Raw genomic sequence first — 25,869 nt, 5'->3', positions numbered from 1 at the left:
TGTGAGGCATTGTTTCCATTGAGCCTGGGGCATTCCTGAGTGCATGGCCTGGCTGCCTGTACCTCCCTGCCCCAACCAGGGTAGCTAGGTCCTGAGATCCTGTGGGGATACCCCCTCTCCCTCCTTATCTATTATTGATCTATTCCCCTCAATGCACTTGGCTCTGAGAGGAAGCCCCACCCCTTCCTGTGCTCAGATTTGGCCCCTCCTCCCTGTCCAGCTCTCACTCTGGTTTGTGGGTTTATTTAGATATCGATGAGTGTGCGACCCACAACGCCTGCCGCAAGGGACTCTGTATCAACACCGAGGGCTCCTTCTCCTGTGCAGCCTGTGGTGCTGGATACACCGTGTCCAGAGATGGCAGCATGTGTGAAGGTATCTCCTGTGGACGGGTGAGATGTGCGGGTGCCAGGGAGACTGGATTCCGTGGGAGGACGTGCTTGCAGTTAGGAGCAGGCCATTGGTGGTGTCCGGGGCTGGATCTCCAGCTGTGGCTGCAGAATCTCGCAATGTTGCATGTCACGCGGGTCACTGGGCCTCCCCCAGCCCAGCTGAGGCAAAGCTGCCAGCTTGTGGCACAACATTTTCAGGCTGCAGTTGTAATCAGTGCCCCTAAGGCTGAGTCTCTGGCCCTGGGTCTGCATCACTGGTGGCCTGAGCTGAGCCACTCTTCCTGCAGCAGCTCCAGCTGAGCTCCCTGCACTGCACTCGGGAGAGCTTCTGGGGAACAGCCCCCTGAATCCCAGCGAGACCCACTTGGAGAGCAAAGGGCCTGCCTAGGAAACCTGCTTCAGCAGTTTAGCTTTTGCAGAGCAATAGAGAGCTAGGGGGGGTTTCGAGGGGAGGTCACTGGGGGCCTGCAGGTGTTCAGAGAGGGACCGCTGCAGCTTCAGAAAGGAGTCTGTGAGAGTCAGAGCTAATCCCCCAGCTGGCTGTGAGTACCTGGCGGGCAGGGGAGCGGGGGAGCAGAGTAGGCGCGCCCTGTCCTTCATCCCAGCTGAAGTTCCAGTCTCTGCTCTCCCCAGATATCGATGAGTGCAGCTCACCGACTGCCTGCCCCTTGGGAATCTGTACCAACACGGACGGCTCCTTTGCCTGCCGAGCCTGCGATGCTGGCTACATGCTCTCCTCCAACAGACTCACCTGTGAAGGTAAATCGCCCGGACTGCTCTCTGCCTCTGCTGGCAGCTGTAGCTGCAAGTGAGGCAGTAATAAGTGTGTCCGTAGTGTCAGACTTGGAAGCCAGTGGTCCTGCTCCCAATTGGGTCACGCCCTCGGTCGGGTCACGCCCCTGGTCAGGTCAGCTTAGCCCTGCACGTTGGCAGCACGTCGTGTTTGGAGGGGCAGGGGGTATCTGAAAGGAAATGATCAGATCTGGGAAGGGGTACAAGTACCCAGCTCATTAATGAGATTCTCAGCTGATACTAATTTAGGGGGAGCTGCAAGCCCCACTGAGAACAGCGTAATACAAAGCGGCCTAGAGAGACCAGAAACACAGGCAGGGAATAGCAGAATGGGATTCTGTTCAGAACAACATGACTAATATGTCTGGAGAAAACAACCCCGAGCCTAGGTAGTCAGTGGGAGGGGGAAGGCTTGGAATCCGGAATGGCTGAGAAAGGCATGGGGCCGTAAATTAGGAATTTCTGATGCAATGTGGAATCAAACAGGGCCCCTTTGGGCTGCAGGCACAGAGCTATCGTGTCTCTGCCAAGGGGGAATAGCCAGGTCCTACTTTGTGCAGCGCTGGTGCATTTATTGTGGGCACCTTTTTATCAGAAAGATATTGGCAAATCAGAGGGAGTTCAGAGAAGACCAACCAAGGTGATCAGGGGGCTGAGCTATAGGTAAGGGTACGATTATGTCACAGAGATCGTGGAAGTCACGGAATCTGTGACTTCCAGAGACCTCCGTGACATTGGGGCACTGTAGCAGCCCAGACACCGCTGGCTGCGGGGAGCACTCCTGCAGCAGCCAGCTCAGCTCTCTGCCCCCGTGGGTGGTGGGGTCCCTTCTCAGTTCCCAGCCCTGCAGGTCCCTGGGGGATCCCCCCAGCTCCCAGCCACTGGGCAGGGATGGGGGGGCCACAGCTCCCAGCCACTGCAGCAGGACAGGGTGCTGGACCCTCCTCCCTCCCCATTTTGTCAGGGATACTTTTAGTAAAAGTCAGGGACAGGTCATGGCTTCCGTGAATTTTTGTTTTTTGCCCATGACCTGTCCCTGACTTTTACTAAAAATATCCATGACAAAACGATAGCCTTAACTGTAGGGAAGTGCGAAATGAGTAAAACCTGTCTAGTTTGGCTAAACCTCAACTCCAGGGACAGGGGGACCTGGGAGGAGTTTATAAATGTCTGCCGGGTATAAACTGCAAGGCAGAGAGGAATTATCTAGGCCTGTGGTGCAAGGGGTAAAAACAAAACAAAAACAGGCAGAGGGTTAACAAGACACGGGCAAGCCAATGAAAGAGGGAAAGCTGGCAAAAGGGTAATGAAGTAATAAAGGCCCCAATTCAACAAAGCATTGAAGCACAGACTTATCTTCAAGCATGCGAGTGGTGGTATTGAAGTCACCAGGACTGCTCTCTGTCTTAGGGTACTTCCACACTGCAAGCACTACAGCTGCACGGGTGGGTTTCTATTGTTGTAGTAGCTGGGTGGTAGCAGTACGCCCTGAGCAGCATTACTGGGTCTACTTAAGTTTTAGGTGCAGGCCCTGAGAGTGCTTTGCTAAATAGGGATCTGGTTACTCGAGTGCTTAATGGTAAGCATGTGGATAAGTGTTTGCAGCGTTATTGGCAATAATAATAATAATCACCAATAAAAGTAATAAGGGCGTTAGACTAGATGACCCTTGTGGTCCCTTCTAACCCTATGGTTCTATGAATCAGGAGGACTGGGATGAAATTGTGGAAGGGAAAGCGAACGCTGGGCCTCAGCAGAAACTCCCGGACAGTGAGATCTGTCAGACTGCAGCAGACCTTGTGGAACAGAACTCGAGACTTCCCTAGTAACTGCTAAACCTGTGGTTGTTAATTGTTCCGTTCCCTGGGCTCTGTTGTAACTTGTGTGTGGGTTTTTTTTCTAGTGTAGCTCTAAGGCTGTGCTCTGTCGTGGGTACGTGAAATTGTGGTGTAGGACATGAGTTTATGTTGCTAAGTTACCCAGGAGTGGCAGAGCCACAGGTGAGGTGTGCAGAGACTCCTGCCAACCGGTCCTCTAGACCCAGCAGCACCAGTGTAGGTTCTGGATCAGCCACGTATTCTGCAGGAAAACTGCCTTAGGAGTGTGACTGAGATAATTTAAGGTTATTTGTTTCTCCCATTCACCTAGCTGTATAGGCCTCGGAGGAGAAGAAAAAATAGAACTAATATTGTTTAGATCCCCCTATGAAAATGACCTAAAATGGAATTTCTGTATCTCCTAATGCCTGATACCCTGCATTGGGGATACCCTCCCCCAGCACCTTTCTGCTGGTATCAGAGTCACCTTTCGGACCCAAGATATTGGACCTTAAATCTGTCTCTGGCCCAGTGCCTGTCATGGGTTATCAGCAGGGATATTTTTGGAGAGAAATCCCACATTTGAGGGCAAAGAAGGAAACATTTTTGTGGTTTTGTTGTTTGTTATGAGAAGCAGTTCAGATGGCTGGAATGGTGGAGAAGGGCCCTTCAGAGATGGCTCAGCAGGCAGAGTGCAGATGTAGTCCAAGGTGCTTGATAAAGACCCCCTGGTGATGAGCATGGCATGAAAAGCTAGTGAGGGAGAATAGTAGCTTCTCTCATGGCTGGGCAGTGGAGCACCTGGGAACCACCAGCATACAGATGGTAAATAAACCTACTAACAGGGGGTCTTCCCAGCTGTTTGGGGTAAAACTCATGGGCAGAGGCAGACTGCGTCTGGTGGTTCCTCCTGGAGAGGGAGAAGGCGGCTTGGCCACTTTTCTTCTTCCTCTAGGTTTACAGCTGGGCCTGAGGCACACACAGGAAAATGAGGTAAAGTTTCCATGCTCCTGATGGGATGGAAGGATTGCACATTTTGTTCCATTTGTGGGCTAGTCATGTGACTCCCTCCTTAGATGGGTCTTTCCCGGCATGTCACTTCCCCATGCTCACTGCTAGAGCAGCTGGGGGAAAGAGCACTGAGGGAATGTTATCAAGTGTTTGGTGACTGACCCCAGGAGAAACTGTTCCAGTCTTCTGCTGGATTGGTGACCATGGCTCTAGATTTTGGGTTTTGTGTGTGAAGAACAATAAGGGTTTGGGGATGGCTTATAACAAATGAATTAGGGCATGGATCGTCTGCCAGGGAACTGATGGAAGCTAGGGATGTTTTAGAACTGAGTGTGGTAGGAGCAGAGGTGAAAGTAAGCTGGTCCGGTCCGGCGTACCGGAAAGAGCCAGTACACTGTGCCGGACAGGACTGGCTTCCGCGGCGGTGATTTAAACGGCCCAGTGCTCCAGCCGCTGCGGGGAGCCCCGGGCCCTTTAAATCACTGCCAGAGCTCCGGCAGCTAGGCTCAGGTGGGAATTTAAAGGGCCCAGTGCTCTGGCCGCTGCAGGGAGCCCTGGGCCCTTTAAATCCCTGCTGGAGCTCTGGCAGCCGGGCTCCCGCGGTGATTTAAAGGGCCTGGAGCTCTGCAGCATCTGGAGCCCTGGGCCTTTTAATTCGCCTCTGAGCCCCGGGGCTCACAGCCGCCTCTTCAGCTGGTAGCTCTGGGGTGATTTAAAGGCCCTGGGGCTCCCAGCCATAGCCGGAGCCCCAGGGTCTTTAAATCTTGAAAGGCCCCGCCTCTTCTGGTTGAGGCCACGCCTCTTCTGGTTGAGGCCATGCCCCTGCTCAGGGCTCCAGCGTACCGGTAAATCCTTTAAGTTACTTTCACCCCTGGGTAGGAGTAATCTTGCCCTAAGGCATAAATGAATGGTGCTCTGTTGCGTACACCGTGCGCTTGGCACTTAGCAGAGGCACGGTCCCTGCTCTGCCCTGAGGAGCTTTCGGGCTCAATGTTTCCACCTCTAACTTCTGTGATGGGAACAGGCAGAGCAAGGGAGGTGGGGAATGTTGTTGGTGCCCTCTGCAGCCCGCAGGCTGGTACTGACGGGGAATCAGTCCTCTTAGACTCATGTACTTTCTCACAGTCAGAAAAGCTGCACTCAGGACCTGGCAGGCTTGGGGGACTGAAAATGTAGCAGAAATGTTGTTTTCTTCTGAGGGCCTGGAGCATCACACCTCCCCTGGATGGACCGGTGGAAGGGTGGGAGTAAGGAGCTTTTGCTGCCCTGTGGGAGGGTGGAGAGCTGCCTCCCGCGTGCATTAGCTGAGCTGAATTGTGTTCCAAAAGAGGCAGGTGAATGGGACAGTCCAGGGTGACAGAGCCAGGTGAGGCCGAGGCTACATCTGGCTCTCTACGGTGGACATGGTCATGCTGGGAGTTGGAAGCTCATTTCCCTTAGTGTTACCTGCACACTCTAGGGCACCCCACCTTTACTCTTCCATGGACTCCAGGCGTAACCCAGTTAATTTAGGCACCCCCACCTTTACCCAGCTCCTAGGGCTCAGGGTGTAATTTTCTGTGGGTTTGCGGCACCATTTACCAGTGAAAGAGCCTTTCACAGTAATATTCTTAACCTCTGTTTATTAACAGCTCGCAAAACAGAATACACACGCTAAGCATATAATGCTCCCAATAAGGACGACAAACTTTTCCTGGTGGCCAGTCAGGATCAGGTTGCCCGGGGCTCCTCCAGCTTCTGCACGGTGTGATTGGCAGGGTGTTGAGGTCTGGTAGCTCTGATCTTGGGCTGTGTCCTGGAGTTGGGTCCAAAGAACTTCCTTTTGGACCCCAGTTTATATAGTTAAACTTGAGTCCTGCTTAACTGTACCTTAACCCAGTGGTTCTCAACCTTTCCAGGCTACTGTACCCCTTTCAGGAGTCTGATTTGTCTTGCGTACCCCTTACTTAAAAACTACTTGCTTACAAAATCAGACATAAAAATACAAAAATGTCTCAGCACACTTACTGAAAAATTGCTGACTTTCTCATTTTGACCATACAATTATAAAATAAATCAATTGGAATATAAATATTGTACGTACATTTCAGTGTGATACTTGAGCCTGTTTTTCACGTGTGAGCCTTGTCTGAAGCCCGAGCTCTGCCGCCCAGGGCTGAAGCACGTAATTTAGCTTTGTGTGGCCCCTGTGGCATGGGCCCTGGGCAAATGCCCTGCTTGCCGCCCCCTAATGCTGGCCCTGCACTTGCAACCCCCCAAAGCCCGTCCCATGACTCCCCTGGGGGCTACAACCCCCAGATTGAGAAACACTGATCTAGATGAGTTGAGTACCCCCTGGAAGACCTCTGAGTATGCCATTTGGTACATGTACCCCTGGGCAAGAACCACTGTCTTAAACAATAATTTTAAACTAAAGTACTACAAAATAATTCTTTGACCAATCCTAACATATTGTGAAACAATTCTTTAACCAATCATACCCCACCACCTTAGTTGATTTAAATCTTGCAAAATTAGTTATGGCCCAGACAGAAACAATCAAAGAACCAGACAGAAACCATGCAGATGAACAATAGAGAAGTAGGGACTATAAAGGCAAAACAATAAAGTAAAGATTTCACAATCACAAAAATGATTCCTTGCCAGACAGAATGCTATCAAACAAAGTTTTCTTTAAACATCTTAAGATCTGTTTCTGTATCTGGTGGTGGTGGGTACTACTGGAACAGGATGGCCTTCTTAACAGCCCGATATGTCATTGGTTTAATGGCATTTAGATGGAATGTGAGGATGTGACTTTCTGCTTTTTAGCTCATGGCTACTGCTGTCTTAATATGGCTGCAGAAAAAGGCCTCAGACCTTACGTTAATGTCATCCCATCCCTCCTCCTTACACACCCACACACACACCCACACACACACACACACACACACACACCTGTACCATCACCCAAAGAGCTCTCCTTAGAGCTTACACCCTGCAGGTAATAGCAGGTTGTTGGCCTGTCCCCCAGCCATGTCTTAGCCCAAAGGAACAGATTTAGTTCCTTCAACCTTTCATTATTAATGAAACTCTTAAAGCACTGATGACGGCTGGGGGAGGGCCAGGAGATTTTAAGGGATGGCTGGAAAGGATGAGGGTGGGACGTTTCCATAGCTAGGAGAGAATGAGGGGCGATGGCGGGGAAGGGTTAGGCACCAGGAGAGTGGGGTCAGATGGGGTGTTTGAGGGTGTTGGGGCACTTCACTGACATACACTCTTGTGCCGTTAGCATGATCCTTGTCATGGCTCTTCTCTGGTTTCCCTCCAGTTTGTGGCACTGAGGTGCCCAGTACTGAACTAACTTGGGGACAGGCCCAGGAGACTGGGGCCTGGGTTTGGTTTAGCAAAACCTCCTTGGTTGGTCCTGGTTTGCCAAGGCAGGACTAGCTCCGATCTGGGATCCATGGGTAAAAAGGCACCAGAGTTTGAGGGAGCGTTGGAAAAGGTGCTGCTGTAGCTCCTCTAATCCTAGCATTCGAGAGCTGTATAGAGCCTCTCCCCTTGGCATCCCCTGACGAAATCCTTCCATGTAGGCAGCCCCAGGATCGCACTGTGGGCTGACATCCAGGGGCTCTGCACTCAGCAGGCAGGAAGGTCTCTGAACACTAACCTGCCTGCGCCTGTCAGAGGCCTGAATTGCTGCTGCCCTTGGCCTCTGTTTGTTTGTGGCAGTTGCTCATTGCGCATCCGCACTGGTCCTGACTCTTAATTCTGTGCCTCTCGGCCTGGGCAGATATTGATGAGTGTGAAGACCCCACCGTTAGCTGCCTCGGAGGAGAGTGCCTGAACACACCGGGCTCCTACGTCTGCCACTGCCACCCTGGATTTGAGCTGCTCAACGGCACTGTGTGTGAAGGTACGAGCCCCGCCAGGGCCTGTCCATTCCGTTCCCCTTTGAACCCCACCATGGAGTCTGGGGCATCTGCTGGGAATTCCCATTTCTACCCATGCAGGGGGATTGCAGTGCAGCCTGGGACGACCAGCCTTTGGAGCGCTGCCCCAGAGCATTAACCAAACATGAGGTCACCACTGACGCACTCCCTGTACCTGCGATGAGAGGGCTGGATGGGACCCTAAACCCTCCCAGGGCCTGCCCTGTGTGGGCTGGGTGCGGGGCCCTCCTGCCATCTGCCCCCAGCCAATTGTGTGGAGCTAACTCATGTTTCTCCTGCAGACGTGAATGAGTGCCTGGGCAGTGAGATCTGCAGCCCCAATGGCGAGTGTCTGAACAGCTACGGATCCTACTTCTGTATTTGTGCTCTTGGCTTCTCAAATGCGGCTGGGGGAGTCAGCTGTCAAGGTGAGGGACTGGGAGAAATGTCAGCAGCTAAATGTGCCTTGGACCCTCTCTATTGCCCTGGGCTCTCCCTTGCCCCTGACCACCTCCTGGCTCTCCCCCTGGGCTTTCCCCTGCCAAACTGTGCCCCCTGGCTATTCCCCTGGGCTCTCCCCTGCCCCTGACTATGCTCTCTCCTTTCCCTGGCTGTGGTCCCTTGTCCCCTCTGCCATGGTCTCTGCCCACTGTGGATAGTATTTATTGTGCAGGGACCAGTGTACACCCGTCGGACAGCCTCTGTGCTGATCTTCATCATGTCGTCTCTTCCAGACGTGGATGAATGTGCAGACAAATCCCGGTGTTTGCGAGGCCAGTGTTTCAATACGGAGGGCTCCTACAGATGTTTGTGTGAAAATGGCTTCATGCACTCGCAGGAGACTGATGACTGTGTAGGTAAGCGCTGGTCTTGGGGGAACACAGGGCTCTCCCCAGATCGCTGGCGTACGTATGAGGGTCTCCTTCCTCACGCAGAGGGAACACCTCTACTTCAAGTACCACTGACACTCGTCACTTCACTCCTGCTCCAGAGCCACGAGGCCTCTGCCCCTTCATTGGTTCTCCCACTAGCTGTGCCATCACAGGGGGCCCCAGGGCCCACATTGGGTTTGTGGGTCGGGGGGCCTAGTATCAGGTCATTAGTGGATTCGTGGGGGCAGTTGCCACAGGCCCCCAGTGTGGTTGAGGTCTGGTCACACCAAGGCTCTCCAGTGGGGTTGTGGGGTCCCCAGTTGACTGTCCCATCTCTTTGCCCTTCTCCTTCTGTGTCCGTTGTCACCGGGTGACAGATGTGGATGAGTGTGCGGATTTCGGGGACACTGTGTGCGGCACATGGAGGTGCCTGAACACCCTGGGTTCATACCGCTGCGTTATGGGCTGCCAGCCTGGCTTCCACCGGACACCGCTGGGTGACTGCATTGGTGGGTACCGCTGTGTGCTCTCTTGCTGTGATCTGTGCTCTCTCCTGGTGGGCGGGGCGGGGGGGCTGGCTGGCTCAGTTGGCATCCTGAGGATAAAGCTTGCTGCCCAAGCCAGAAGCAAGGAGGCGCCTGTGGTCGTGTCCCCGGTTAGCAATGGGGAGGAGGAAGTGCTTGGCCAGCGTAGACGTAGATAATGCTGAGTGCTTGTTTTCCTGGCTGTTTGTGTCTAGACTTCTCTCTTCTTGGCACTTGGTAACAGACGCTGCATTGTGCAGCTTTTCCTCTCGGGGAGATTCCTGGGGAGGTTACAGTCCATTCCAGGGCCAGGATTGTATTGCAGCACAGAGTTCCCCAAAAGGCAGCAGCCTGCTGGGGTTCCTGGCTGTGCCTAGCTGCTTCCCTGGAGCTGCTGGATGAGCTGTGCTCTGACAGAGGCTGGTAGCTTGTCTCTGGGGTTGGTGCATGGAGATACCCCTCCCCCCCCCCCCCCCCCCCCCGCAGAGCCCCGGGGTTGGATTTAGGGCTCCCAGCCAAGGGCAGCATTGAAAGGTGACACTACAAAGGAATTATTGTGGCATTAAAGAATCCCCCAAACTCTCATAAGATTGTGCGAGGGGGAGGCGTCACCAGCCGGGGCCCAGCGCTGCCGCTAACGCCATAGGTGAATGCCATCCGAGCTCAGCTTCCACTCCTTAACGTCCGGACAATGCCAAGCTGCAAACATGCAGCTTCCTCAGCTGCTGTGAGGAGATCTCACGCCCCAGGCAGCAGTGGGAGGGGTATCAGGGTGCACTGTGCACCTGCAAGGTCACCCCTCTGCCAGGCGAACCAGCCCCAGCAGCCCTGACTCCTCTCAGCTTTGGGGAGGTCTACGGGTGTAGTTATGGGCAGGTGGGGGTCCCAGCAAGCCCCTGATTGTGCCCAAGAGTCATAAAGCCAGGGTTTGGGTGCTTGTGGGGTCTATGTGTGCGGGGAGCAGGCTCTGCACAGCTGCAGGCAGAGCTCTCCATGGGTCAGGGTGTGGAACTGAGGAAGGAGAAAAAGTGCAAGTCTGCCACTGATCAGCAAGGAGGTCAGGAGCAGGAGAGCACAGTCCCTATCTGTGTTCATGGCCCCCATATGCTCCCACATTCTCCCATAGGACCCTATATACCAACCTGTAACACCTCATATTCAGCTTATTCTATCCCATATTAACCCAAACTCCCCTATCCTTGTCAATAATCTCCATATTCTCTATACCTGCCCATGGCCCCATACCCATTTGCACTCCTCCTGTCTCGTATACTTTCCCATATTCATCCCATATACCTCCCTATATCCATCTATATCGCCTGTCCCCCTAATTCCCCAGCTCTGCCCGTGTCCCCTGTATACTTTTTCATCCCATCTCTACCCAGTTGGAGCACTGAATTGTATTGGAGGTTGTCCTTATGGTGACTCTTCCCCCATGCTAAGTTGTTCCCCTTCCTTCTTGCAAATTAGGGAGGGGAGCTGGGCAGGCCTGGCCCTGTGATCCTGCGGCAGCAGGGGTTGAGAGCTTTTGCTCTGGGTATTGCCTACCCCTGATCCCCGGGGCTGACCCAGGTGGGAGGGCTCTGGGAGTGTGATGGGGATGGTCTGGGGAAGGGAGGTTCTGCACTGACCCAGGCCCTCCTCTCTCCTGCAGACATAGATGAATGTGCCAACGAGACGCTGTGCGGGAGCCATGCCTTCTGTGACAACACGGATGGCTCATTCCGCTGCCTCTGCGACAATGGCTATGAGAACTTGCCCCCAGGCCAGGACTGCGTGGGTAAGAGTCACTCAGTGCTTCTGGCCTGACGTCTTCATGCTGCCTCAGTGCCTGTGCCTGACTCGCCAGCGCATGGGGCCCTGCACCCTTTGTGCTGCACAGATCAGTCTGTCCACATCTCAGTGGGGGTGTCCCTTCCCAGCGGGGGATGGGAAAAATCCTTTCCCTGTGGCTCCCTCAGGATCCCTAGTAATGAGAGGTGTGCACGGGTGAGTGGGGCTATGAGCAGGGGCAGGAGGGGCAAGTGGCCACCAGGTGAGTCTCCAGGACATAGGCCCTTTTCAAGTAGATGGACACAGGGCCCCCTGGAGGTCAGAGAAGCTCACTTGGGGGATCAAAAATGGGCGAGGCCAACACCTTCTACCAGGGAGGGAGCTACAGGTGAATGGTGAAGGGTTAATTATTGGGTGTTTACAGTGGAGTGTGCCTGAATCGCAGCAGTTGGAGGAGGAAATGCCCTGTCAGACCCCACCTAGTCCATTCCGGGGGGCCAGGGCAGGATCTATTCCCAGCACTCTGTCCAGGTGAGGTTTAAATGCTCCTGGTGAAGGGGCTTCCTGCATTTCATGGATAGGAAGTCCTCTTGGTGTTCAACACTGTGTAGTCTGTCCACGGGCTCGTTCCCTCCCACCACAGACACACACTGAGACATAGCCCCTCTGGGGCGAAGAGCATCCGTGACTCTGAGGACTCAGGTGGATGCACTGTCCCATTGCGGGAGCCGTCAAGCCGTTTCCTTTGCCTTGTGTCATAGATGTGAATGAATGTGAGCTGATGGTAGCCGTGTGTGGGACCGCGCTCTGTGAGAACGTGGAGGGATCATTCCTGTGCCTGTGCCTCAGTGACCATGAGGAGTACGACACGGAGGCAGGAGAGTGCCGGCCACGAGCTGGCATGGGTGAGATCTCGCTGGGGCGGGAGCTGGGTGCTAACGGGGCAGTGCCGGCCACGAGCTGGCATGGGTGAGATCTCGCTGGGGCGGGAGCTGGGTGCTAACGGGGCAGTGCTGGCCACGAGCTGGCATGGGTGAGATCTCGCTGGGGCGGGAGCTGGGTGCTAATGGGACAGTGCCGGCCACGAGCTGGCATGGGTGAGATCTCGCTGGGGCGGGAGCTGGGTGCTAACGGGGCAGTGCCAGCCAGGAGCTGGCATGGGTGAGATCTCGCTGGGGCGGGAGCTGGGTGCTAACGGGGCAGTGCCAGCCAGGAGCTGGAATGGGTGAGATCACGCTGGGGCGGGAGCTGGGTGCTAACGGGGCAGTGCCAGCCAGGAGCTGGCATGGGTGAGATCTCGCTGGGGCGGGAGCTGGGTGCTAACGGGGCAGTGCCAGCCAGGAGCTGGCATGGGTGAGATCTCGCTGGGGCGGGAGCTGGGTGCTAACGGGGCAGTGCCAGCCAGGAGCTGGTATGGGTGAGATCTCGCTGGGGAGGGAGCTGGGTGCTAATGGGGCAGTGCCAGCCAGGAGCTGGCATGGGTGAGATCTCGCTGGGGCAGGAGCCAGGTGCTGCCTGGGCATTGTTGACCATGAATGGGTGTGGGTGAGATCTCACCTGTGGGGATCTGTTCTGAAGGCTGAACAGTCGTGCGAGGGAGGCCACATTGCCCGCCCTGTTTTCATCATGGGAGATTCTGGATGTGGGGTGACCTTCCCTAGGGTTCCAGAGCTCAGGCTGGGAGCTTGGCATGTCATTGAGGCCTTCTGTGGCACATCTCTTGTGTTCTGTTGTCTCTCAGGGGATCCTGAGCGGCCCATAGCACCACGTCCCGCTGGCTCAGAGCGGAAGGAGTGTTACTATCACATCAGCGACGTCCAGCTGTGTGACAGCGTCCTGGCCAAAAACACCACCAAGGAGGAGTGCTGCTGCACCGAGGGGGCTGCTTGGGGGGACAACTGTGAGACCCATCCCTGCCCTATCCTGGGCACAGGTAGGGCACCGTCCCCAGCATTCCCCTCTCCTCACGCAGATCAGAGCAAATAGCGGGCTCACTGTGTCCCAACCTAATCATACCTATTCCTGGTTTTTTTTCTCTCTGCCCGCTTCCCTTCCTGTCTGCAGTGGAATACAGTGAGATCTGCCCGAGTGGGAAGGGCTATATCCCTGTGGAAGGGACTCTGCTCTTTGGACAGACGTCATACACAGGTACCAGCACCTTTTCTTCTCTTCTCTCTGCGGGGCCTGAGCTACTGGAACAGTCGTCTGTACCCACACAGGCTCTGAATGGGTACATGTGCGCCTGAGAGGCCAAGTATGTTAACTGGCTGCACCTGAAGAATGCTAAATGACCATATATTATATGTGGTGACCTAAATAGTGATAAAAATTGTGGGGAAGTAAAGCCAGCTGATAAAAATGGTGCATATTTAGGAAAGTTCATGGATGAAAACAATCTAATGGTTTTAAACGATGACACCCCAAATAGATTTAATGCAGCAGATGGTAGTTTTTCCTATTTAGATGTGGGAATTATAACAGCAGATATTGCAATTAAATGCAACTGGGAAATATATAAGGAAGAAGGAATGGGGAGTGATCATTTCCCTATACTTATTATTTTCAAGGGCAAGGTAAGGTTAAAATAATGGAAAATTACCCACCTGGAATCTTAAGAAAGCTAATTGGGAGCTGTTTACAAGTAAATGGATGGAATTTGTGAATACTCATTGTGTGACTGATGACAGAGAATGTCAATGATAATGTAATAATGGAATTAATAGCAGCAGCTACTGTAGCCATATCTCGGATATTGAAGTACCCCCCTAACCCAAAACTCAGTTGTATGGTAGAATGAGGAGTGCAAAATGGCGGGTAAAGAAAGGAATAAAGCCTATAAAAACGTGAAAACCACAGTGACTAGTGAAGATTGAATGAAATATAAAAGATGTAAGACAATAGCACAAGGAATTTTAAAAAATAAAATCAAAGAAAGAGTTGAAGGAAGTCCTGTGGGTGGATAAAGAAAGATACCACGACATCAGAAATTCACAGGCAAATTAGAAGAATGAATGGAATTCAGACTAAAGCCCTGCCTACACTAGTACTTTTGTCGTCAAAACTTTTGTCAGCCAGAGGTGTGAAAAAACACACCCCTGACCGACATAAATTTCACAGACAAAAGAGCCGGTATGCACAGCGCTATGTTGGTGGGAGAGTGTCTCTTGCTGACATAGCTACTGCTGCTTCTTGTGGTGGTTTAATTATGCCGGCGGAAGAGCTCTCTCTTGCCGGCATAAAGCGGCTACACAGAAGACCTTGCAGCTGTGCTGCTGTAAGGTCCGTAGTGTAGACACAGCCTAAGAGTAGCCACATTCCAGGTCTCATTCGGACTGACAAGATGATCGAGTTCTGATAATGAGAAAGCAGAAGTTTTAGCAGAAACTTTCCAAGGGATGAGTAATGATGGAAATCAACGTTAAATTTTCCACCAGATTAAAAGACAATTCATTGAAGAGAGCCGTATTCTATTATGTAGTTGAGGTAAACATGAAGGTACTAGACTGAATCAATGGTTTTGAATGGGAACCTGAGGAAGCTATTGATATCAGCAAGAATTCCTTCCCTGGGTAAAGATAATATATTTAACATAATGTTTAAATATCTCTCTGAAAGCAGCTTTATGGGTTCTCTGGGAATTATATAACACTAAATGGGAAAAAGGAGTTATTCTGATAGAGTGGAAACATGAAGTAGTAATTCCAATACGAAAACCAGGCAAACTATTCACAAAAGTGGATGTCTATAGACCGATTGCCTTTACATCCTGTCTGGATAAAATTATGGGGAGAATGGTGAATGAAAGATTGGTTTCCTTTTTGGAAAACAATGGCATCATAGGTAAGGTGCAAAGTAGTTTTAGGAGAGGAAGATGGACTATTGATCACATTGTTAAATTAGGAACTGAAATACAAAAATGTCCCAAGGACAAAGGTTTTATGATAGCTGCCTTTCTAGATATTGAAAAGTCATATGACGTGCTGTGGAGGGACAGCTAGTTGTACAAAGTAGGTGCACTAGGGAAAAGGGGAAGAATGTATGGATGGATTAGAGAATTTTTGAGTAAAAGGACCATGTAAGTCAGAGTTGGGAAAGTTATATCTAATATATACAACATTAAAAATGGCACACCCCAGGGAAGGGTTATTTGTTAAATAAGGTTGGGTTGATAAGTGCCGAGGTAGGCATCGCTCTGTATTCGCAGATGACTGTGCTCAGTGGGTTAGAAGCAGGAATATTGAGGTGGCAGAAAAGGGAATCAGCAAAGAGTTACGAGAGATCTCTGACTAGGGAAATGCATTTCATGGGCTTTCATGCTTTCCATTGATCTTTATGAAAAGGAAAGTTACAAAGGAATGTAAACTGTATATGTAGGAAGAACAAATACATAGAATTAAAAGGCTCAAATTCTTAGCGGTAACATTTGATACTAAATTACTTTGGAAAGATCTCATAAATCAGCAGTTCTCAAACGATAGGGTGGGTCTCCCAAGAGAGGCGCAGAAATGTGTCAAGGGAGGCTCAAGCTGTTTTTTTTTTTTTAAAGAGCTCCGGCTGTCAGCCCCGGATGGCTGGGGCTCGTGCAGAAGGGCCATGCACACCTGGGAGGCAGGGATAAAGGGAACAGCCAGAGCCCACTGCTTGGCTGCCCCCGCCCCCCATCCCTCACTGGGAGGCAGCCCGGGCTCAGGATCTTCTCACCCCTCCCAATCCCTCACCGGGAGGCAGCGGGGCTCCGGCTGTCAGCCCTGGGGTGGCAGCAGCAGCACAGAAGGGTCGCAGTGGGGCACTAAGTCTGCTGTGAAAAGTGATATTGACAAATACCACTTTTCACATTACCACCCTTACTTCTGTGCTGCTGGCACAGAGCTGCCTTCAGAGCTGGGCGCCCAGCCAGCAGCCGCTGCTCTCCGCTCTGCCTTCAGAGCTGGATTGTGGTATATGTACTTGGGGCTGGGGGAGGTGTAAACGACTACAGACACAAAGAAGGGGGGGGCGATCAAATACGTTTGTGAAACAGTGTTATAAACTGTATTAAAGGAAGAATTAATCTGCTTAAAAGTCTTGCTGGGACTAACTGGGGGCAGATAAGAAAATGCTCCTGATGGTATACAGAGCCTTAATCAGAACAGTTATAGACTATGGCTGCCAAGCTTTTCGGTCAGCATCAAAATCAGAACCTAAAAAATATGATTTAATACAAGCCCAGGCACTACAAATTACGTACATGTATGCATTACAGTACCTATAAGCATGCTGCAGATCGCTTCTAGTGAAATGTCATTTACACTACGAATGAAACTACTGGACTGTCATTTGTGGGATTTCCTTGCCCAGGAAGGAGTGGACTGAAACCAATACCTGGCTGGAGGGCCAGGAAGTTACAGGAAGAGATATCACCCCAGGGCCGGAACAGCTGTCAGCAGGGGGGGCCTGATGGGGAAGGAGCTTGCTATGCCACCCCTACCCATGAGGAAGTGCTCTAGAAGTGAGTGCACTCCTCTACAGCATTGCACTGAGAAGCAAATCCCCAGGACACCTTTGGGATGGCTCTCTCTGGCCCTAAATCCAGCAGCGTCGGTGGTGGGAGGTTCTGAGACAATATTGACAAATGTGGCTTTTTTGACTGTTCAATATAGCAGGAGTGTGAAAAACTCCTAGTATTAAGACTGAAATGCCCTTTCCATGAGAAGCCCCCCTCTTCCCATTGCCAGTAACTCTGGCAAACTAATTCTTTCTGGGCCGATACTTCTCAGGTTTGATTCCAGCCAAGAGGCAAAGCTTTTTGGGAAGTTTCAGCAGAATCCATGCAGCCGTTTTTGAGTTCTACATGTTTGTAAACCAGACTTCCAGTCTGTAAAGATTTAGCTCTTTCTCCTCCTGGTTGCCGAGCTGGATTCCAAGCTTGTGGGTTTGGAGTGTGGACTTGGCTCAGACTCTGGCCCTTTAGCTTCACAGGCTGGATTTTCAAACCAGTTAAAAATATAATTGTGGAACTTGTTTGTCTGCACGACTCAGGGAATTGCATGTGCAGTGTCCGTAATGAACCCTGGGCCCACGACTTCCCCCTATTCCCACTTTGCCCAGGGTGATTCCCTGCCCCTGCTGTACCTACAGGCGATTCCCCCTCTGCCTGAGGTCAGGACCTAGCTGCTGAGCTGGTTTTCCCCAGCCTTGGCTCATGTCGACCTCTGGGATGGAAGGAGCAGGTTCTCTTCCTGCTGCTGGCCGCAAGGCACATGGCCTACGTGACTGACGCAGCCTCCCCCGCCCCCTCTCTTGGCAGATGCAGACGAGTGTGAGATGTTCGGCCCTGAGATTTGTCGGAATGGGCATTGTGTGAACACGGTGCCAGGGTACAAGTGCTTCTGCCGCTCTGGCTATCTCTACGACTCCAGCCGGCTCGAGTGTGTGGGTGAGATGGCCCTTCCCCTCTGGACGGCTCCTCCCTCCCTCTGTCTGGGCCTCCACTCCTCACTGCAGGAGGCAGGCCCATTCTGTCCTTATGTGGCACCAGTGCCCTTGCTGTGTGGGTGGTGGCAGTGCTGGTGCCCATGTTATGTGAGGTTAGCAGTTATGGAGCAGTGTCCTCTGGGTTCTCGTATGGGTAGGGGTTGGCAGAAGCGTTCCCCAGGGCCTTTACACAGTGTGTGTGTGGGGGGCAGGCATTGGGGGTGGCAGAGGCGCTGCCTGGGGCCCTTGCACAGTGTGTGTGCAAGGTGCGGGTAGGGTGACCAGGTGTCCGGTTTTCAATCGGAAAGTCCGGTCGAAAAGAGGACCTGACAATGTCAGGTCAGTAGGGTAGCCAACTTCCTATTTGCAGAAAACCGAACGCCCTTGCCCTGCCCCTGCCCTGCCCTGCCCCTTCTCCGAGGCCTAGACCCGCTCACTCCATTCCCCCTCCCTCCATTGCTCACTCACTCGCTCATTTTCACCATGCTGGGGCAAGGGGTTGTGATGTTGGGGGTGCTCAGGGCTGGGGCAAGGGGTTGGGACGTGGGAGGGCATGAGGAGTGTGGGCTCCCGGAAGCTACTGGCATCTCCCTCCGGCTCGTAGGCGGAGGCATGGCCAGGCGGCTCTGCATGCTGCACCTGCTTGCAGGCTCTGCCTCTGTAGCTCCCATTGGCCATGGTTCCTGGAGCTGGAGGGAGATGCCAGCAGCTTCCTGGGAGCTGGGCAGAGCTGGACAGGCACCCTGCCTGCCCCGCTGCAGGCGACCAACCAGACTTTTAACGGCCCAGTCAACGGTGTTGACCGAAGCCAACAGGGTCCCTTTTCGACTGGGCGTTCTGGTCAAAAACTGGACGCCTGGCAACCCTACCAGTCAGATCTACTGAGCGAACACCCGAAGTCCAGTTACTGTGGACGGGGGAGGGGCCGAGTCATCACTTGCGCCTGCCCCTACTCAGCTGGGGTGGCCCCCTACCTGCCTCAAGTGGCTGCAGCCGGCTCCTCAGGCGAGTCCCTCCTGACCCACGCAGAGAGGGGGGAGACATGGGAAAGCAGTGAACGACAGAAGGAGGGGGAAAGAGGAACGAACAGGGGATGGGGCCTCAGGGGGAAGGAGCAGGGCAGAAGCGGGGCCTCAAGAGAAGAGGCTGGGCAAGGGTGGGCCCTCAGGGGGAAGGAGAGGTTCCGGTACTCCTGCTGGAGTATCCGGTTTTAAGATATTACAAAGTTGGCAACCCTAGGTGGGGGACGAGGGTGGCAGAGGCATTCCCTGGGACATGGGTTGGGGTGATGCCCTCGTTTGCCAGTCTAAGGGTATCTCTGCCTTCCTGTGGCTGCAGATCAAGACGAGTGTGAGAATGAAATGTCCTGCGTGAATGGTGAGTGTCTGAACACAGCCGGCTCCTTCCACTGCTTCTGCAGCCTCCCCCTGGTGCTGGATGTGACCCGCAACCGCTGCATCAACGTCTCCAACAGGGCTGGTGAGTGGGGTTGGCCAGCAGGCTGGGTGTTGCTGCAGGGCCTCAGGGGAGATGGGTTTGCACGTATGATCTGCACCATCCTGGCTGGGCCTGCAGTGCATGCCTCTTCAGAGAGGGAAGCATAGACATAAGGTGCAGAGTGGTGGAGTAGCCCATAGGCAAGGTGGTGCTGCACATGGGGGAGCAGGGGCTGTGGGGTACAGTGCCAGACTCAAGGGGGAATGTTGCATGCAGAGATCTGTGCAGAACCTGAGGATCGCTGTATATGAGGCATGTTGTGGGAGGGGCAGTGTGCTGGCTGGGTCTGAAATTCAGTGCACGGGTTGTGAGTGCGGGACACAGTCTGGGAGCAAAACACTGGGCATGGCGCTTTCCTAAGGGATCCCAGGAGACCTAGTGGATGTCCCCATGGCATTCTTTGTTCATCTCACGAACAGAAGACCTGGATGAACATGAAATCCACCTGGACATCTGTTGGCAGAGAGTCTCCAACTACATCTGCAACCAGCCACTGCGGGGGCGACGGACCACGTACACCGAGTGCTGCTGCCGCTATGGCGAGGCCTGGAGCCAGGACTGTGCACTCTGCCCTCATAGGGCCTCTGGTGAGAATGCACAGTCACAGGAATGAGGGGACAGGCTTGCTCAGGGACTGTGGAGCCTTTGGCCTCTAGCCTCCTGCTAGTCAAACCCTGCAATGGTCAGCAGTGAGTGAAAGTTGTTGTGGGCTGTGGATGAATGGAGAGGGGGCTCTCCCAGCAGACCTCAGTGAGCAGGTGTCCACATCCCAGAAACCAGTCACACAATGTGTCATCAAATGCCCCCTTATTAGCAGCCAAGGACTGAATGTGCCGCAGGGAATGAATTCTCCTGTCGCTCCTGGGGAGTTCCCTCTGGCTCAGGGCTGAGGTGGCATGTGAGTCCTTTGCTTGAATGTATCTGAATGATGGCACTTAGTGTCACAGTACCCCTAGTACTGCGCTGAGGCATTGGAGTTAGTATTGACTTTGAGGGGAGTCTCCACTACTCAGTCACCCTCACTGCTCCCTGCACTAGCTAGGTGTTCCGGAGCAGGAGGGGTTCCCCTCCAAGAGTGTACAAGGCCAAATCCTGCTTAGGTTGTAAGATCTGACAGAGTCCCAGCCCAGGGGGCTCTTTGTGGCAGGTATCCAACCCCCTTGGTCATGGCTTGGAGTGTGGGTTCCACATACCTTGCAAATCCCATAAGGACTCTGGGACCCTTGCCTGGCCTTTGCTCTTCCTGGGCTTGGCCTTTCTCTGCCCAGCCTGAGTCCATCCCTGATGCAGCCCCCCCACTTAGCTCATGCCTGGACAGTCAGGGGCTTACCCTCCTTCGTGCCATGGTGCTAAGCTGCCCCTTCCCTCTCTCTCCACCTCCAGAGGAATTTGCTCACCTGTGTAACGTGGCCAGGGGAGAGACTGAGAGGGAGGCTGGACTCCAAGAAAGGCCCGGATACGAGTATGGACCAGGCCTAGAAGACTCTCATTATGGACTCTATAGCCCAGACTTAGGGCCCTATTACAATTACCTAAGTCCTGAGTATGGAGCCCCTGATGCCAGCTTCCCCCAGAGAGAACTGAGCAGTGAGGTTGGTGGCAGCACATTCCTACGCACTCCTCAGCTCCATCCAGCGCAGTCCCAGCCCCGCTACCTGCCCAGCCAAACTGGTGAGTACTGAAGAAGACCAAGAGGTGTCCTGGTGGCTTCCTCTAGGTTCAGGCTGTGCCCAGACAGTAACCCTCTCATTCTCCTAAAGCCAGCCTGGACAGGGCCCCATCTGTGTTATCCAGACCAATATCCATATCTGCTGCCCCTGGCCCCTCTACGTCACCCACCTGCCAGGCTGATGGTTTTCTGTTCCCCTGTGGGCATAAAGCCTTCCCTGCCCCCCAGCGTGTTCCCTGTAGGCTGATGGACCCTCTGTATCTACAGGGCATTTTGACAGCTTTGAGGGACTCCAGGCAGAGGAGTGCGGCATTCTGAATGGCTGCGAAAACGGGCGCTGCGTGCGCGTGCAGGAGGGCTACACCTGCGACTGCTTTGACGGCTTCCAGCTGGACATGACCCACATGGCCTGTGTAGGTGAGTGGCCCCAAATGGTGAGAGAAATGGCCCCACAGAGGGTAGGGGGTGGGCTAGCTGCCTGCCCTCCAATCCCACAGCTAAAATACTGGTTTTGAAGAGTGCTGGCTGAGCTCTGCAGCTCCCAGTCACTTCTGCTGTGGAGCTCAGCGCATGCAGCCCTCAGCCATTCCTTACCGCCTGCTGCCCCCTAGCGTCACTGCCTGGGAATGGCAGTTGTCACTGGAGCACCATAGGACCAGGGCTTGTGAAACCGCACCCAGAGGGTCTCCCCACCCCCACTCCGACTGTGTTCCCATCACAGAACTGCAGGGAAGAGAACCAGCGTCCGGGCAGGAGGGATCCCTTTCCTCAGCACCCAGGGCTGTCACTCTAATCAGGGCATCAGCCACATTCCTGGCACATGTGGCTGGGTCATACAGCCTGACTGAGGCGAGATTCACACAAGGCCTGGATCTGTCATGGGAAGGGGGACCCCCACTCACTCAGTATGGGGGGGGGCTGTGGACAATGAGGGGGAACCCTGTCTGCTCAGTCCTGGAAGTGGGGGTGCTGTGGAGAATGAGGGGGAACCCTGCTCGCTCTGTGTGTGTGGGAGCTGTGGGGAGAAACAAAGGAAAATTAAAAGTTCAGGGAAATGAAAAGTGGAGAAGAAAAAGGGATCTAGGAAACAAAGTGAGGGCAGAACGGGTTGGAGCTGTGTGCGCTCTAGTCAGTCGGGGCAGCCTCCCTGTGGTGCTAGCACACCATGAGCACTGGTGCAGACTGGGTACAGGTGCTTTGGCCACCTGTCACGTAGCAGTGCTCTCAGCAAATCTAATCAACATGGTATTTAAAAGCCGGTGGCTCTTGGGTCTGCACTGCACTAGCACTCCTGCCCCAGAAAAGCTGTTCTAGACAAAAGGCCTCCATCAGCACTCTGGAACAGCTGTAAAGTTAATAAAACACTCATTTGTTTGCTCAGTGCAAGGTTCATTGCCTGTATTTTGGTCCCTGAGGTGATAATCAGCCCCTTTCAGGGCCACCCCAGAGGTGCCCTCGTCTCTGTTTCCCAACAACCTTGTCAAATCAGCAAGAGGAATTTTGCAAAACCAAAATCACCCTTTCCTCCAAATCTTGTTTAGCACATCTCATTCTTAAGAGAGGGAGCACAAAGCATTCTTCTTGTGGTGATCTGGACGGGGGGCAGTTTATATCAGGGGAGTGCTGAGTGTGGGGGAGCCCTATGTAGAGTGAGGTTGCTGGGCATGAGGGAGCACTGCAGCATGGGGTCACGGGGTTGCTTTACAATGTGGGGGTGCTGAGTTTGGGGCAGCGATGTGTGGCTTGGGAGCAGAGCTGTAACTAGGTATTTTTGCGCCCGAGGCAAGAATATAAAATTGCTCCCTCCCCCAGGGCCGGCAATTCGGCGGCGGGTCTCTCAGTCCCTCTCGGAGGGAAGGGCCTGCCGCCGAAGAATGAATGAAGCGGCGGCGGTAGAGCCTGTGATTTTGAGGGGGTCTAACTCATGATTTTTGACTGCTTGGGCTGGTAATGTTGCTTCCAAGATGGTCTTTGGTTCCAGTCCAGTTCCAATCCAGAGGGGTACTCAGGTTAAGAGAGGAGGGAGGTGCTGGATATCAGCAGTGGCCACTAGGGATCAGCATGTGTCCTGAGAATGCTGGGAGTTCAGGTTTGCAGGGCAGGATCAGGGGTGGCGGGTTTGTAGAAATTTTGGTGGTGCCCAAAACCCCTCCCCCCTCCCCCGCCCAAGGCTCTGGGAGGGAGTTTGGGTGAGGGAGGAGGTCTGGGGTGCAGGCCCTAGACTGGGGTAGGGGATTGGGGTGCAGGCTCTGGGAGGGAGTTTGGGGATGGGAGGGGGTGCAGAGGGAGGGGGTGCAGGTTCTGGGAGGGAGTTTGGGAATGGGAGAGGTGCAGAGGGATGGGGTGCAGGGCTGTGGGTTGTGGCTGCAGATGAGGGGTTTGGAGTGTGGGAGGGGCTCAGAGTAAGAGTAGGGGTGAGGGCTCTGGGGCTGGGAATGGGAGGTTTGGGATGTGGGAGGGGCTCAGGGCGAGATTAGGAGTGTGGGGGTGAGGGCTCTGGCTGGGGCTGGGAATGGGAGGTTTGGGGTGTGGGAGGGGCTCAGGGCTGGGGCAGAGGGTTGGGGTGTGGGGGGATGAGGGCTCTGGCTGGGACTGGGGATAAGGTGTTTGGGGTGCTGGAGGGGCTCGGGCAGAGGGTTGAGGGTGCGGTGGGGGGGTGAAAGCTCTGACTGGGGGAGTGGGCTCTGGGGTGGGGCAGGGCTGGGGATGAGTTTGGGGTGCAGGCAGGCTGCTCCGGGACAGGGTCCAGAGAGGAGGATTCCCCCCAGCCCTTTCTCTGCCGGCAGCAGCAAGTTCTGGGGGAGGAGTCCCCCTTTCCTGCCCCCCCAGCAGCACACTCACCCCCACCACTGTCACTGCATGTGCTCCTAGGGCCCCTCTCAGGTCCAGGAATCTCCCTCGCCTCCCCCGTGGTGGGTGCCGGGGGGCGCTGCATGCGCCTCCTTCCCTGCTGTTGCCCCTGACTGTAGCTTCACTGGGGGTGAGGGATGGGGTTGCCTCCTTGCCCAGTATGGGGCAGGAGCGGTGACTGCGGGCGGGGGGGTGGGGGGTGACGGACTGTGCTGTTGGAGGGTCCCATTGGAAAATAAAAGGGTCTGAGGGGGGAGGGCAGGCTCAGTCAGTCTGCCCTGGCGAGATGGGGGGCACTAAGACCCTGCGGGAGCAGTTGCTGCAGGGGAAAGACAGGGACTCTCTGCTCCAGGGCTGGGGAAGGGGGGAAGCAAGTCGGGGCGGGAGACACTCCGGGGAGGCATGGGGGAGGGGGGGGGGAGATCACCTGGGTTATAAATACCTCTGTGCCGGCAGCTTTTTTTTTTTTTCTCTCCACCACTTTCTGCGCCCCCCCCCCCCCACCCCCGCCTTTGTGTGCCCGAGGCAAGTGCCTCACTTGCCTCGCTCTTGTTACGGCACTGCTTGGGGGCTGCTGGGCATGGGGGTGCTGGGTGTGGGAGGTTTGGTGAGCCCTACGCAGCATGGAGATACTGGGTGTGAGGGGTTGGAGGGCTCCTTGCAGTGGGGTGTTAGGTGTGGGGGAGCTCTGTCTGGGGTGGGGCCATGGAGGTGTTGGGTTTGGAGGTGTACTGTTGCGGTGTGGGTGCTGTGCTGCAGAACACAGCTTTCAGTCTTTTTTCCCTTCCCTCTCCTTTCAGACATTAACGAGTGTGACGAGGTGAGCAGCCCTGAGCCCCTGTGTGAGGGCGGCACCTGTGAAAATACAGAGGGCTCTTACCGCTGCAACTGCTCGCCTGGCTTTGTGGTGCAGGCTGAGCCCCACCGCTGTGCTCCTGCACCCGCCCAGAGCCCGGAGGCAGCACAGCTTTAGGGGAGTGAGGGGGCAAGGGTGGCCCCCCTCAGACACTCTGCTGGTACCTGGATCCATCGGCTGGAGAGAGGCCCCCTGGGACTGCAGTAGCTTTGATGCCCTTTGCTCATCCCCCAAAGCGCACAACCTTCTTGCCACACCTCACCTGGCTGGGCCCATAGGGACATAGTCCAGGGTAGAGAGCTCCAAGCATCTGCAGCCACCTCCCTACCTGGTCTGCTCACCACCAACCTCCTGCTTCTGCCACAACATGGACCCACAGGGCCCCCCACTCCCCTCCCCCACCAACCCGCAGGGCCCCCCTCCTCTGCACAGATCTGTGAGGCTCACCATTATTGAAATGGCTAAACAGGCCTTAAACTAAGGAACTCTAGCAGCTGAAGCTGCAGAAGGGCAGCACCTTCCCCCAGCTCCTCAGTAACCGGTGTAAATAGCGGAGAGAAGCCTCAGCCCTCCCCCAGTACCTGGCTGAGGGGTTGATAGCAAATCATGCTGTCCTGTTTGAGGGCTCACAGGACCCTTCGCTCCACTCCCACCCATAGTCCGGAGCCTTCATAGTTGCCAGTGTTACCCCTCATTGCTTTAGCTGGTGTCTTTGCCCTGGCCCAAAGCACAGCCTGGTGCATGAACCCCAGGCCTGGGAGCTTGAGTGTGAGGAGGGCCAGCTCCAGCTTTGTACAGCTGCCACCTGTCCTCTGGAGGTGGCTTGGACATGGAGCCCAGCAGGTTTGAAAGGCCTGGGGACCCTGCTCTCCCTGGGCACAAGACTTTCACCCCTGCACTTTGTACGATTGCCTTGCAGTGGGATGGGGTTCCAGCTTTGTAAAGCTGTTGGTGGCTTTTCCTAATGGAATCTGCTAGGGAACATCTGTTGTTGTTAAATAAAATGTTTATTCGGGGCCCTATGGCTCAGACCCTGGGGTTGGTCAGGACAATCCCTGCCCCATCTCTGCCTAGCCTGACAGCTCAGACCCTGGGAGGAGTCCATACAAGATGATGATGCACACAGTGCAGCAGCAGCACCTTCCTTTAATTCCCCAGTGGAGGACCACTGTCTTCTAGCAAGGTTTGCCCAGACTCTCTCTTTCAGGGGAGGTGGCCCTTTTAAATTTAAGGTACACAGCCCTGAAGGGACATTTTACTACTAGCTGGTGAGTAGCCTTAACTCCTGTAATGTTTTTCCGTTCATATAACTGAGGGGAGATCATATTGCCAGAGCCCACGTGCCAGGCTGGATTCAAGCTGCCTCCTCCTAACAGCACGTTGCAGGGGCTGGCTACATCCCCAGCTGGGCTGTCATCCACTCCTCTTGCATGATAGTGGCATCTCTGA

General features: G+C 54.2%; 2 protein-coding genes across 8 annotated transcripts in view; one reads left to right on the top strand and one right to left on the bottom strand.

The window, feature by feature from the left end:
• Window positions 1-25,437, top strand: part of LTBP2 (latent transforming growth factor beta binding protein 2) — a 114,682-nt gene extending 89,245 nt beyond the window's left edge. For 3 of the 6 annotated variants that reach the window (XM_065593351.1, XM_008164621.4, XM_065593352.1), the window contains 16 exons: window positions 250-375; window positions 1,026-1,151; window positions 7,788-7,910; window positions 8,229-8,354; window positions 8,661-8,783; window positions 9,176-9,307; window positions 10,977-11,102; window positions 11,857-12,000; window positions 12,837-13,028; window positions 13,160-13,243; window positions 17,382-17,510; window positions 18,887-19,027; window positions 19,465-19,632; window positions 20,429-20,716; window positions 20,982-21,131; window positions 24,365-25,437. In XM_065593351.1, coding sequence (XP_065449423.1) covers window positions 250-375; window positions 1,026-1,151; window positions 7,788-7,910; window positions 8,229-8,354; window positions 8,661-8,783; window positions 9,176-9,307; window positions 10,977-11,102; window positions 11,857-12,000; window positions 12,837-13,028; window positions 13,160-13,243; window positions 17,382-17,510; window positions 18,887-19,027; window positions 19,465-19,632; window positions 20,429-20,716; window positions 20,982-21,131; window positions 24,365-24,537 — 2,351 coding nt within the window. In that variant the 3' untranslated portion in view covers window positions 24,538-25,437. Of the gene's footprint in view, window positions 1-249; window positions 376-1,025; window positions 1,152-7,787; window positions 7,911-8,228; window positions 8,355-8,660; window positions 8,784-9,175; window positions 9,308-10,976; window positions 11,103-11,856; window positions 12,001-12,836; window positions 13,029-13,159; window positions 13,244-14,578; window positions 14,728-16,432; window positions 16,584-17,381; window positions 17,511-18,886; window positions 19,028-19,464; window positions 19,633-20,428; window positions 20,717-20,981; window positions 21,132-24,364 lie in introns of those variants that run through there. The other 3 variants (XM_042858522.2, XM_065593353.1, XM_042858523.2) reach the window with 3 other exon arrangements.
• The window catches only part of BBOF1 (basal body orientation factor 1), a 1,057,902-nt gene that overhangs the window by 547,859 nt on the left and 484,174 nt on the right, over window positions 1-25,869 (bottom strand). The window lies entirely within an intron of this gene.

The sequence above is a fragment of the Chrysemys picta genome, chromosome 4, assembly GCF_011386835.1.
Source record: "Chrysemys picta bellii isolate R12L10 chromosome 4, ASM1138683v2, whole genome shotgun sequence".
In the NCBI taxonomy this organism is placed as follows: domain Eukaryota; kingdom Metazoa; phylum Chordata; order Testudines; family Emydidae; genus Chrysemys; species Chrysemys picta.
Note: the sequence above shows the minus strand (reverse complement) of the source record. Positions and strands in the feature narration are given on the sequence as shown.